Raw genomic sequence first — 14,714 nt, 5'->3', positions numbered from 1 at the left:
TAGATGAGAGTTATCCTAGACTCTTTTGATCTAGAGTTGGGAATTTAATTATGCATTTTGTAATAACATTAGTTAAATGACCAGTGATTGTATACAAATTCAAATGGCCATTAAAAAAGGGACAGACTATAGGATGAAAACATCAAATTTTATCCAGATGCCTTTGTTGAAGTTTATTTAGGACTTTTAATTTCAAGTGACACCTCAACTCTTTTCCGGATGTCTTCACATCATCTCAGAGTGTTTTTGGATTCTCACTACTGAGGTTGTTGTATTTTAAGCAGTGTGAGGTGTCTGAACGAAAGGATGGTCACTGGGATTTGAGAATCAGTGTGTGTGAATGGAGCTGAGAGTGTGGAGACCCTGATGTCGGAGCTGCCGCTGCTGGCCTGTGTGCTCCTCTCCTGGATCATCACCTGCCAATCTGGACCATGGAGACCTTGTACAGGTGCGTGAAAACACATGCCTATATGCAGGATCAATTCGTTTTTTAAAGGAGAGTAAATAGACAAAAATGGCATTAACTTTAGATAATCTTTATCTGTTTTTTTATTTATTTTTTAACAACAGTAAATATAATGCCCTACAAGGAATCTGAGCACAGATGAGTCGTACCCATCTGTTACAGGACAGATCAAAGTCTAAGAGACCAAATATCGGACATAACTCAATTTTGATAAATTGTGTAGTTAATGCGTTTTGTCATAGCAGGGCAGTATTGTTTAGTCTTGTCCTATTCACAACTTGTCCCTCTTATGTCAGTTGTTAAAGACACTACTTGAGTCATGTCATGCTTTGTAATCATTGCCGATTTTCTACCAAATTGCCATAGGATTATGGGCTTTAAGTTCAGTAAACCATTAAAGCAAACTAATTACAGGCAGATGTTATATCATTCAGAAGAATGAAATGATGGGGGAGGGGTAACAAGAAAGCTCCTTCAATTCAAACACAAACACTTATCAGTTCATCTGTCAATACTGATGAACAGAAGGTGAAGATCTTTTCAAATGTATAAGTTGGACTGAACAGTGAAGGAAAGCAACTAGCAAGTGTAAAAAGCATCTCAGATGGAAAGTTTGCTGAGAGAAGTTTTCAGATCTGTAATCTAGGAAAAGGGTGGTCGTTTTGAAGAAGCAAAAATAAAGTGTAGTTTTGGTTTATTTAGCACTTTTGGCCATGATACCTTTCCCACTTTGTGTTATTTCATAGTTTTGATGATTTCACTATTGTTATAAAATATGGTAAACCGTAATAATGATGCATGAATAGGTGTGTCTAAAGTTTGATTGTGTACAGGTTAGATGTTGTTGGCAGGTGCTGATGTATAACCCTTGTAAAAAACACTGGTGTTGCACAGTGGTTTCCTCTGAAAGCAGTCATGCACAATAGAATGTCAATTATGGACAATTTCTGAACTATGTTTAACTGTACACAGTTTGTAGCAACTGTTGACTTTAATGCATTGCATTAAATGCAATAACTTTTACATTTATTACGCTGAAGCCCAGCGACTCTCACCACATACTGAATGTAGAGAAAATTGCTGTGGTCATGGCCCACAGCTACAGCAAACTGACACCTTTCAAATTGTCATAGCCCTGTGCTGTGTAGATACTCTCGTCTTCAAATCAGCCACTAGAACAATAACAACAATACAGGTAAAGTGGGACAACTGGTAAAGCTTAATCAAATGTCATATTGTATATGTATATTCTTCCATAAATAAATATCAGCATTAACTGCATTCTAAACTAGTATGGGATGACATTGATGTAGCCGCTTGGATCATCACATTTCCTCAGGATAAACAGCTGAAACTGGACATTTTTACCATTCATCACTATGTCATTGCATCTATATATAAACCTTTTGAAAACACTTGAACAAAGCACCTGATACATAATATACAGTGTTTAACAGAATCAAACTGATATCAAAGAACATCAAACCATAAGTTTATTGCACTTCTTTCACCCATTTACAAGCTATCACAAGATTTAAAATAATATGGAACAGGAAAAGAAGTTGCTGTTAATAACTAGTAACATTCCCAGATAAAGAGATAAACTCAGTTACCAACACAAATGGCCATTTCCGAACTATGCATTTCATATTAGCCAATATTTTAATGCTCATTCTGACATGCAGGTGCTCGAAATTGTGGAAAATATTCAATGTTTAATATTAATATGAATATTGGTCTAGCCACTAACAAGATTTGCAGAATAAAAAATTCATGCACAAACCTATTTAGGCACTTGGTTTTTGCTGTTTAAGCAATCTTTATGTAGAACTTGTATAGAACACATTTTATTAATATTCTATCCCTTCGACAATAAAACGACAAGGTCTTTGGCAGCTTTTCAAACCAGCATTGAGATTTTGGTCTAAAAATGTGTCTCTTTTACATTTAAAATATTAAGGAATTCCTTCAAGCAGAATATCTTTTTGAGTTTTAATTGACATTCTAGAAATATAAGTTATGAGAGCCATAAATCATCTCATGTTTTCTTATGTGACGGCAGATTTACTGAATAAAGATGTCTCACAAGCATACATCTAAGTGTCTGTACCAGCACACTAAAAACACTGAGTTGGATACGTGAATGTGAGATATTTTGAAAAGGACTGTTTGCTTTCCAAAATGTGCCCTTTACTTTGCTGAAGTCTTTGAAATATGAGCACTTGCTCTTTGAACTTGAATCATTCCTTGATACCTAAAGATAGGTGCTTAAATTTCTGTCTTAAATGAATTTGTAGATTACCTGTACAGAACAAGTGAACTACAAAGGTTATCTCTATCCAATATGGGTCCGCTTGCTGAAAGATGTTTTATTTGAAATCATAATGTAGTTTAGCTTTTATGCCTTCTTTGCTTAAAGGGATAGTTAACCAAAAATGTAAATTTCATCATTTACTCAACCCCATGCCATCGCAGATGTGTATGACATTCTGTCTTCTGCTGAACACAAACAAAGATTTTTATAAGAATATCTCAACTCTGTAGGAAGTGAATGGTGACCAGACCTTTGAAGCTCCAAAAATCCCATTAAGGCAGTATAAATGTAATCCATAAGACTGCAGTGGTTAAATTCATGTCTTCAGAAGTGATATGATACAGTATGTGTGGGTGAGAAAAAGATAAATATTTAAGTCCTTTTTACTACAAATCTTCACTTTAACTTTCACATTCCTTTACATTTTTAAAGTGAAAGTGGAGATTTATGATAAAAAACAAACAAAAAAAAAATGTACAACTTAAATGTGACGTTTATGTGAACTGTGGAGCTTCAAAGTTCTGGACACCATTCACTTGGTTTGTGAGGGCCAACACAGCTGAAATATTCTTCTAAAAATCTTAATTTGGGTTCTGCAGAAGAAATAAAGTCATACACATCTGGGATGGCATGAGGGTGGGTAAATGATGAAAGAATTAACATTTTTGGGTGAACTGTCCCTTTAAGTGATGCATTTCTTTCACAGATCTGTTACCATTGGACATTCTGTCTCGGGGGCTTCCTGCGGCTGGGAAGGCCCAGGATGGAATACGTATGGTCCAATCCAGGGGTGCTCGTGGATTCCAGTTTTCTGGCTCTCCACAGCTTTACAGCTTCCCTGCATCTCAGCTCTTTATTAATTGTAACTTCTTTCCTGCTGAATTCTCCATCATTGTCACACTGAAAATCCCTCAAATGGCTCCTGAGGTGAGAGACTAGTTGAAATTTAGTCTTTGAACATCAAAGATTACTATGAGCACTCTTCCTTAAAATGTCCCTCATAGCAATCAGTCTTTTTTCTTCGATCTGTAGAAGAATGAATACATCTTTTCACTGTTGGACGGAGATTCAGATGAACTGCTCCTTGGCCTGCGGTTGTCCCAAAACAAGCTCCACTTCCTGCAGAAGGGCCAGGGTAGCAGGAAACCCATCACTTTTAAGGCAGTCAGGCTGGCTGACAACCATTGGCACACTTTGGTCTTGGCAGTGACTGGGCAGTACACAATTCTCACAGTAGACTGCGGCATACCCCTTGAGCTGTAAGACTCTTTTTGGGAATAAACTGTAAATGTGGTTGTATTCTTCAAAATGATATATGATCCAAATGTCCTCTCTTTGTTCTTTAGGGGTTATGTGTTGAAATATACAGTATAATAAGAACCTCAGTTGTCCTTGTGTTGCATAAACATGAAATTTAACTTTTTTCCCCTTGTCTCAATCACAGAGTGCTTGATAGTCCCTTCCCCGATGATCTTGATACAGCCGGCTCAACATTCTTCATTGCTAGTAGAAGGAGATGGAATGGCTTGTTTTCTGTATAAAATTTTTAAGTTAACATTTACAATGTACTTGTAAATAGCTGGATGTTAGAAATATAAGACTAACAGGTATTTCTACTCACTTTATTATTTTCAGGGGATGATGCGGCAGCTGGTTCTGTTACCTGGTTCAGATGCTACCTCAAAAATATGTCCCTCATCTGAGCCCCATCTGTCTGCACTCTCAGTTCCCCAGGCCCTCTTACACCTGCCAATCAAACCATTTTCCACTGACCTTCCCTTTTATTCCTATGGTAAGAAAAAAACACAAAGATATCAACACAAAAACCATGAACTGCATCCCAATTCTAAAAGTATTGTCCTATACGTCACTGGTAGTGTTGGTTGTAATCCAATTACACAGTAATTAGCTACTGTAATCTAATTGTTTTTTTTTTTTTTGTAAAAAAGTAGTGTAATCATAACATTTTAAATTCTTGTAAGATTACAGTTACTGACTTTCAATTAATTGAATCACTTTTAAGAACATTATAAGATGCCTGGAAGCCTTGTTCCATCAGTCTAGACCTTAGTCTGGGAAGACACCATATTTCATTGTATGTGGATAAAACGAGGCTGTGAGGGATAGATTTACAGTCTTTTCAATGGCATTTTATCTTTTTTCTTTTATGAAAAGATGTCATTTTCATTTCTTCAGCTGAACGATCGACAACAATTTAAACAAAAGTACAGTCCATTGCACAGAGTGTCCTTCACAGCCTCGTCTTCATTTCTTCATTTCAATTAAATATGGCACTATTCTGAATAAGGTCCATTATCTGAGTCTTCATTCTGTAGCTTGATGTTTGGAATCATCTTTTAGATGCTCCTTTAAGATTCTTTATTCCGGTGGTCAGTCTCTTAACCTGTAAAAAGTTAGAGGGTAGAAGTAATCTTGAAAAGGTGCAGGTGTTACAGATTGGTTTATGTGTTACTAATGTACACTAATTATAGCTTGAAGTCTGTAGGAGACTGTCCAATAGGAATGTTGTGTGTTTTAGCTGTAAACACAGGTCTATGATTGTATGGGGATGTGAGTAACTCTATCTCACAGGTCTGTTACTGATCCATTGACATTGACTGACAGCCTTGTGCTTTGAGTTTCTGTCTGGCTCAGAAGAATTGCTGGTGTTTGAAAACAGGGTGCGGGGCTCACTGTTATTTCATATACTCTGTGTCTGTTGACAGACATGACACAGGGCAGTCAGAGGCCATTTGGTTTATTTTTCCTTTATATAATGTAGTTTCAAGGTAGATTTCATACTGTTAGGCAGTGTAAAAATTATTCTCTCACTGTTTGTGGTGTTGGTCTGTAAAATGTTACCTGCTTTAAACATGCAATTTGTGGCTAATTTAATATTTCATTCAGACATTCTCACAAATCCAGTAAGCAGTGGATACAGGTTGGATGTGAGTGAATTTGTGGTTAACCCATTTAGTCCCACCAGATACATTTGTGACCGAAACATAGTTCGTAATTTACGGGTCTACAAAGAGTTGTTGATGTATTTTACACAGAGTTGTCAATTCTAAATAACAGTGCACACTGTCTTGATTTAATAGGAACATTTTTACATGGGTTGTACAAATAGTCACGTGACCACAGACATTTAATTCCAATGCGCTCCTCTGACAGATGACGTCTGTATCAAAACTCCATAAAAGGAAGCGAGTTCAACCTGTCATTATACACATACGTATAACTAACATATTTGCTACATATAACGTTAAAGGGTCTATTATTGATTTAATAATAAATATTACTCTGGCTCATGTAAATCATGCTCACAGGACAAGTGCACATGTGATCGGTCACTATTGTGACCAGAGCGAAAACACAGAACCTCATTTTTGAATAGGCGACTGATTGACTCCCACTATACAATTGCAGATTTTAAAGTACTGGAAAAATAAATTGAACTAATTAAAATTAAAAATAAATATGCAGTTCTTCTTGGTTTATCATTCCCCTTACCCCTATATTTGCAAGTATAAAAATCCCAGATGCGTACAACTTTTTGCCCAAAAAGCATATGAAGGCAGTGTAAAAGTAATTCATAAGACTCCAGTGGTTAATTCTATATCTTCAGAAACTATACGATAGGAGTGGGTGAGAAATCGATCAATATTTAAGTCATTTTTTACTACAAATTCTCCTCCCTGCCCAGTAGATGGCGATATGCATGAAGAATGTGAATCAACAACAACAAAAAAAAGATGAATGTGAGATTGTTTGTAAAAAAGGACTTATCTATAGATGTTGATCTGTTTCACACACACACATAATGAAGATTTGGATTTTACCACTGGAGTCTTAGGGATTATTTAAAGGTGAAATGGTGATAACGTAGGATTATGGTCCCAGTAATTGTCCTGTTCTTTTTCAGCATCTCATAACTGAAGTTCCAACTGGCATACTCCAAACCTTAAAAATAAGCACCCTACCATCCTGTTAATAGATTGTTTATTAACATACTATTCATCCAGTTAACATGATATCTTTCATTGAAAATGGCTGTTTATTTTGTACAGAGGCAGAGGTTCGGGTGACTGCAGGTGTGAGTCCTTCTTGTGGACACTCTGAGGAAGGCCAGCTGTGGTTCAACACCCTGCAAAGGGGACTGTTTCTCTGTGATGGCATCAGGTGGCTCACTTTGCTGCAAGGTGATGAGTGATGTGAGCTACACACTACAATCTGTAACAGTAAAAGCAAAGCTAATGGCACATCTGCAATTTGTAGTTTGAAGTATCTGACAATCACCATTGCATCTTTACAGTAAAAGAGAGGCTGGACTATGTGGAGGATCACCAAGAATTATTCACCAATTCTGAGACATTTGACATTGAGGTTTTTCAGATCCCTTCTGTAGGGCTTTTCATTGCGACCGCCAACCGTGATTCCGACCTTGGTTCGGGAATATACAAATGGACAGATGGGAAGTTTGAGCGATATCAGAATATCAGCACCTATGATGCACAGGCATGGCAATACTTCACGGTGGGCAAAAAGGTTAGTGTCTGCGCGCTTCTGTCCTCTGTTACGGTCATCTTAAACCTCATGTTCTGTTGAGAATGACTGTAATTTCTTTATGTTTGGAGTCCCAGAGACCCCATGTGAAAGAACCTGTGTGAAACAATAGCAGTCATTTTGAAATTAACCTTATTTTTTTACCTTTATATTATTTTAAAATGTTCCTTTGACTCAGTAGGCACACACTGTTGAATGTCTAACCTATCTGCTGTATTACAAAGTTATGAATTTTTCAGAAATGTGAACACATTCAATATAACAGCCTTTTTTCTGTTTGAAGTTAATTTGATCACAGCAAAATCACATTGTAAAAATATACAATAAATCAAATCTAAAAAAGCAACTGTTGCGACAGTGTGAATACTACGGAAGAGGACTAGGGCCAAGCAATAATAATAAAAAATAAAGCCATCTCGAGATTAAAGTCATTAAAATGCGAGATTAAACTCGTTAAATTTCGAGAAAAAAGTCGAAATACAATCTTGAGAATAAACTCATTAAATATCGAAATTAAAGTCATTATAATGCGAGATTAAACTCGTTAAATTTCGAGAAAAAAGTCGAAATACAATCTTGAGAATAAACTCATTAAATATCGAGAATAAAGTCATTATAATGCGAGATTAAACTCGTTAAATTTCGAGAAAAAAGTCGAAATACAATCTTGAGAATAAACTCATTAAATACCGAGAATAAAGTAATTATAATGCGAGATTAAACTCGTTAAATTTCGAGAAAAAAGTCTAAATACAATCTTGAGATTAAACTCATTAAATATCGAGAATAAAGTCGTTGTGTTTCGAGAAAAAACTCGTTAAGTTTAATCTCGCATTATAATGACTTTATTCTCGATATTTAATGAGTTTATTCTACTATTGTATTTCGACTTTTTTCTCGAAATTTAACGAGTTTAATCTCGCATTATAATGACTTTAATCTCGATATTTAATGAGTTTATTCTCAAGATTGTATTTCAACTTTTTTCTCGAAATTTAACGAGTTTAATCTCGATATTTATTGAGTTTATTCTCAAGATTGTATTTCGACTTTTTTCTCGAAATTTAACGAGTTTAATCTCGCATTATAATGACTTTAATCTCGATATTTAATGAGTTTATTCTCAAGATTGTATTTCGACTTTTTTCTCGAAATTTAACGAGTTTAATCTCGCATTATAATGACTTTATTCTCGAGATGGTTTTATTTTTTTATTATTGCTTGGCCCTAATCCTCTTCCGTAGAATACCAATCAGAGAGTCTAAACCTGTTGATTAAACATCAGTTAATGCGTAAGTAATGAAACATTTTCATGGAGGATGTTTGAAGAGTGTTATAATTACAAAATTTCATTTGCAATCTGTTCTTAAAAGATATGAAAAATTATTGAAGTATCAACCAGATTCTTCATTGATAATTATTTATTTTTTTGAGCTATTAACATCTCTCAGACCCCAAACTGGACATGTGGGTTAATTGCAGAACCATCCAGCCATCTACAGGTATTCATCTCCCTGCATGCTGATTAGGATCAAAATGAAATCATGTTATATTGATGGAGCTGCCAACTCAAACAGCTGCTGGGCCATTTTGAAACTTGTCGGAAGATGTTGCGCTGTACAGAACGTCTGTTTGCTCTAAGCGGGTCTCATCCCCAGCTGTACTTTTTTTTAAGTACTTTTTGAGTGATTTTTGATGTGGCTTCTCCAGCGGGAGAGGTGGTGGAGACCATGCTCTCAAGTTTTAATGATGTAAATCACATGTGCACAATAACAGAAATGTATTTTGTCTGATGCTGTATCCAAAATTGACAGCAGGCACCTCCTGCTTCCCTTCACTGTAACTTACTACATAATTACGGTTAAGTGTTGGAACGCCATATGGTGCTCTGTTAATACCTGCAGAGCAATTATCTGTATGTTTTTCTTCTTGAAAGTCTAACATAAAATTATAATTCATGTTGAATTTAAACAGAAATAGAAGAGGAAAAATGTATAATTATGTATGTCACCAGTTATTCAAAGATAAATTAATGAGCTGTAAGCAACACTAGACAATTCATTAAATGTTGCCCATCAGCACAGTTTTGATAATTAAAGGCCTGTGAAGACACAGAAAGTAGCCTACCTAAAATTAAAAACTGCAAAACTCATTACAATTTAATTCTGTTTTTCTTCACAGTCCCCTTTAATTCAGTGAAGCTACTGACATGATTTCTTACAACCTGCTCAAACCGTTTTTCTGTAACAGAAATTCCTTGCTGTTGCTAACTGCAGAGGTATGGATATTGGGGACCAGGAACAGTCTGTAATATATAAATGGAGTTCAAGGAAGCTCAAGTTTATTCGCTATCAAACTCTAAACACATTCAGCGCTCGAGATTGGGAGGCCTTCCACATTCAAGATGAAGCTTTCCTTGCTGTAGCCAATCATAGGCAAGGTAATGTTTTAAAAAGCTTTAAGCTCAATACACAGAAATGTATGTCATCTCATGTAGTGACTGCTATTGCTCTTTTCACAATGTGCACTTCCAGATGTTTTGTCTGTTGAACAGTAATGGGAGGAAGCTTCTTTATCTGATTTCTAAAAGAAGTTTAAACATGAATTTCATACAAATCAAAGTGCTTTGAGGCACACAATCAAGAACATCTTTTTTTTAGGCGAAAAGGGGGTCTACTTATTTGTGGTTCACTTTGATTCTGCAATTCAGGGCTTTTTACATCTCTTACAAGAGCATACTATACCCCTCCGTTTCTATGAAGTTCTAACGTGGGCCTCTGGCATTGATCAAAGCAGAAAAGGAAGCATAAAAAACCTTTTCATAGGACTTCATAACCGTACATGCCCCTTCTATACACCTGCACCTGTGGGAACTAATCCAAACTGAGCAAAGTCTGTCCATCCAGTTTTAAAATATATATTAAGCTGAAAGGGATCAGTTTAGGGTAGTGGCTGAAGAATTGTCTATATATAAGGAGAATTATTACTTAATTAGGAACACTATGGTCCTAATAAAGTGCCAGACATGGTCTTCTGCTGTTGTAGCCCATCATTCTGAGATGCTATTCTGCTCACTGCAATTGTACAGAGTGGTCATCTGAGTTACCGTAGCCTTTCTGTCATTTCAAACCAGTCTGGCCATTCTCCATTGACCTTTCTCATCAACAAGGTGCAGAACTGCCATTCACTGGATTTTTTTTATTTTTATTTTTTGCCACCATTCTGAGTAAACTCTAGTGACTGTTGTGCATGAAAATCCCAGGAGATCAGAAGTTACAGAAATACTCAAGGCAGCCCACCTGGCACCAACAAACATGCCACGGTCAAAATCAAAAAATACTTTTTTTCCCATTCTGATGGTTGATGTGAACATTAACTGAAGGTCCTGACTAGTATCTGCATGATTTTATGCATTGCACTGCTGCCAAATGATTGGCTGATTAGATGCATGAATAAGTAGGTGCACAGGTCTTCCTAATAAAGTGCTCAGTGTGTGTATATATATCAACATTTAGACTATTTAAAATATATATCTGCATGATCTGTTGTTTAAGAAGCATTGTTTAGGATATAGAAAGAATACATTTCTTAAGTATTCTTAAGGTCCCATATAACTTTTTTTCTTCCACAGGGGAGAGGAATCATAATATTGATAGTGTAATCTACAAGTGGAACACAGTTACCCAGTTTTTTGAGGTCAATCAGACTATCCAAACATCAGGAGCCTATGACTGGGAGTTCTTCATGATCGGCCCATATTACTTTCTTGCAGTCGCGAACACCTTTAATGGAAGGTCGACAGTCATCGATTCTACCATCTATATCTGGCTGGGAGGGATGTTTCAGCCTTATCAATCCATTAAAGTGAGTTTTATATCATTTAAAGGATGATTCTTACAAGACTATCTTAATAAAATGTAATAATGAAAATGTCAAGAAAAATGGCACATATACTGTACACACTGAGGAACAATTTCCCTGTTCTGAAAGTCCATATATACTGTATTGAAGTGTATGCACAAAATATTCATATAACAATATTTTCTCCCGTCAATTGACACTATGATATGTCTATCAGTTTTTGTGAATTGGGTTTGTAATAGACATGCATTCTTAAAGGTATAGTCCACCCAAAAATTTAAATTCTTTCATTATTCACTTACCCTGATTCACTTACATCTCAGATGTGTAAGAAGTTAGAGTTCTGTTAGGTCCTTATAAGGGATGTACATGGGTTCCAGCACTTTGATGGTCCAAAAGCAAATAGATTCTGTTCTGAAGCGGTTAATTTAAGAAACAAGTCGATTATTAAATAGTTTTTTTTACTTTAAATTGGCGCATCCATCCAGGAACAACTCTCTAGTGACGTTCGTTCTTCTGTTGTAAAAAAGCATTGCTTCCGAATTCTCGTGTGAACTCGCCGACGCGCTTACATCACACGACAGCTATATAATGCATCAGCTGTTGGAAGAAAGTGCTTTTTAAGTTAGTAACGTTTTAATTATAGATTTACTTTTTTACACAAACGTATCGATTTGCTTCAGAAATCATTCATTGATCGACTGGAGTTGCATGGATTACTTTTTTGCTGCCTAAATGTGACTTTTGGATCTGTCAAAGTGTTGGCACCCATGTACTTCCATTATAAGGACCTGACAGAGCTCTAACTTCTAAAAATCTTCATTGTGTTCTGCTGAAGAAAGACAGTCATACACATCTTGGATGGCATCAGGGTAAGTGAATAATGGGTGAACATTTTTGGGTGAACTATTCCTTTAAGATACTTCAGTATATGAGATAACTACACATGATCCACTCTTCCTAAAATAATTGCTATTGATAAAAATTATAAATGAAAAAAATTATTTTCTTTTTATTGTCGGCTTGGCAACCAGTTTGCCTTGTGGGTGTCTTAAAGGGGATTTCTGGTTGTTAGGAATACTTCAAGGCAAGGGGACAAGTATGATATGTTTCTATGATTGATACAGTAAATAACATAATGTGGTTTTCCATTTAATATGTGTATTTAAGTCTCTCATTGACCTTTCAGACATTTGGGGCGATAGATTGGGAGATGTTCCAGATTGAAAACAGGATCTTTCTGGCTGTGGCGAACAGTCAAATGCTCACGGAGGAGGGCAAGATTCTGTACTCCATCAACTCCACCATCTATGAGCTCAGCATGACATCCCAGGCCTTTATTAAATTTCAGGATATTGAAACTAACAGGTGAGTTGTTAACAGGTTTTCATTAGAGGAATCCCAATTACTTTTCTGTAGTCATAGTTTTATTTTCGAGATTTTCTCTGTTGTTGTGTGGGTCTATATTAGTGCTCTGGATTGGGAGTATTTCACTGTTGGAGATGACAAGTTCTTGGTCGTGGCCAATTCCTATGATGGAACATCATACTCACTTAATAGTGTTATATACAGGTAAGGCTCTAACATAAATAAGACCAAATGCCAAAAATGAAATTTCTGCCATAATTTTCTTAGCTTTATGCCATTCCAAACCTGTATAACCTTCTTCAAATGGAACACGAAAGGAGAATTTTTAAAGAATGTTCATGTAGCTCTTTCCCAAACAATGAAGGCATACAGTGATCAGCAGCTGTCAAGCTCCAAAAAGGAACAAAAAAGAACAAAAAATCTAGTGCTGTCAGTCAATTAAAATTTGTAATAGTGATAAATCATCGTATTTAATAGCGATTAAACGCAGATTTTGATTAATTAAAATCTGCCTTACTTAATACTTGACTACATACTTGATTTCTGTCACAAGTTCTATCTAGGCATCTTTTGTACAACAAATAGTGTTAAGAGCTCCTTTCCTCATCACTTTATTGACAATGAATCACTACTGTGTGTATTTGTGGTGATTCGTCAGTGTAATGGCTCCAGGCAGACACATCACAAAGTTTCCACTCTTTTAACCAGTGTTTATGCTGGTTTATTATATATTAATGGTAAATGCATTAATTGCGATTTAAGAAAAAAATATTTGAAAGCTCTAAAAACTAGTCTATACAACTTCTATGCCTTTTTTCTAAGTATTCTGAAGCCATATGATAGCTTTATGTGAGGAACAGATTATAATTAAAGTCATTATTCACTGAAATTCTTGTTTGAAAATCTAGGCTGTGATTGTAATTTCATTTTTAAGGATATTCTGATTGTTTTTGCAGGTGGCAGGGCTATGAGGGCTTTGTGCCTGTGCACAGACTGACCACAAATGGCTGTAGAGACTGGGAATTTTTTAACACAACCGATGGCTCCTACCTCATCTACTCTAGTGCCAGAGCTGCTCTCTCTAAAGTCCTTAAATTAAGGACCATTTAGTGGCACTCAATCTGCACATATGGACTGTGCATGGGACATGTCTTGTGGTAGACTTGTACATGGCTGAAACCGTAACACAAAACATAATTATTGAAATAAACTGTATAACAACTGCACACATAAATCTGATTATCTTATAAATGTACAGAACCTAAAACATTTTTCAACGTGCACTTACAAAACATGCCTTGAAAATAGCTGAAGAATAAAATCCTGGCACTTACATTCAATCTTTCAAACAGTCCACTGACCTCTTGAAAGACAACAGCACCAAGACAATCAAACAGTAGATTACACATTGTTAAACAATATTTGTTGTGGATTAAGACTTGTTATGTGCTGTGGTTATTCTTCTTTACTCTGTACATGAAGGCAGCTATCTAGTCAATTATTTATGAATGACTGAAAAAAAAAAAAAAAGTTTTATAAACCAGCAAAGATACTATATTTATCTGTACTGTATTGGATGTAAGCTACTGATTTACTGTTGTTCATGTTGTTCAATACATCTTCATGTATTTCTTTTTATTAGATAAATTAAATAAAACTGAAGTACATGTTCAGGTAATTACTAAAGAAATTATTCCAATATATAAACAATAAGAATTTCAATGATACACTGACTATATCTTTTTAAATTTCAACTATAACTTATTTTAGAGCTTAATTGAGTGGTTGTATTTATCTGTCTTGTTCTGGTCCTCTGTATCACATGCACATTAACTCTTAACCAGCTGGGTCATATATGCTAATATTAGTTCCTATATTTGGTATTGTGTCATTTACCACTGTTCCTGACCAGTTCTATCAGGTCATTAAATAAAAAAAGAAAAATCTTTTTGTATTCCATTGGTGCATTAAGTTTGTTTTGCTTTCGGGGATGTGGAGTTTCAAGTTTTTTTCATCTTGCTTTGGAAACAAAGACTGAAAAGAAACATTATAGAAAAATCGAAATCAAAATGACTGTTTGATTTGCAAACATATGTAAATTGAGCAAAAGTACACATTGCTTTCATGTCTATTCATGTA

At 35.6% G+C, this 14,714-nt stretch overlaps 1 protein-coding gene across 1 annotated transcript; it reads left to right on the top strand.

Annotated features, from left to right (window-relative positions):
- The first annotated feature begins 366 nt into the window (after positions 1-366).
- Positions 367-13,685, top strand: LOC127655336 (thrombospondin-type laminin G domain and EAR repeat-containing protein-like). Its single transcript, XM_052143093.1, has 12 exons — positions 367-448; positions 3,487-3,707; positions 3,813-4,039; positions 4,225-4,315; positions 4,416-4,572; positions 6,851-6,982; positions 7,096-7,328; positions 9,597-9,786; positions 10,978-11,210; positions 12,397-12,575; positions 12,678-12,779; positions 13,532-13,685. Exons 1-12 carry the CDS (start codon positions 367-369, stop codon positions 13,683-13,685), a joined length of 2,001 nt encoding a protein of 666 aa, XP_051999053.1.
- Positions 13,686-14,714: the final 1,029 nt, after the last annotated feature.

This window comes from Xyrauchen texanus, chromosome 14 (assembly GCF_025860055.1).
Source record: "Xyrauchen texanus isolate HMW12.3.18 chromosome 14, RBS_HiC_50CHRs, whole genome shotgun sequence".
Lineage (NCBI taxonomy): Eukaryota > Metazoa > Chordata > Actinopteri > Cypriniformes > Catostomidae > Xyrauchen > Xyrauchen texanus.
This window is presented reverse-complemented; position numbering and strand designations above follow the sequence as displayed.

Excerpts from the sequence above, each read along its gene's own strand:
- LOC127655336 (XM_052143093.1), top strand. The coding sequence starts at position 367 with ATGTCGGAGCTGCCGCTGCTGGCCTGTGTGCTCCTCTCCTGGATCATC. Across the intron at positions 7,329-9,596 it reads ACTTCACGGTGGGCAAAAAG|AAATTCCTTGCTGTTGCTAA; the intron begins GTTAGTGTCTGC and ends TTTCTGTAACAG. Across the intron at positions 9,787-10,977 it reads TGTAGCCAATCATAGGCAAG|GGGAGAGGAATCATAATATT; the intron begins GTAATGTTTTAA and ends TTTCTTCCACAG.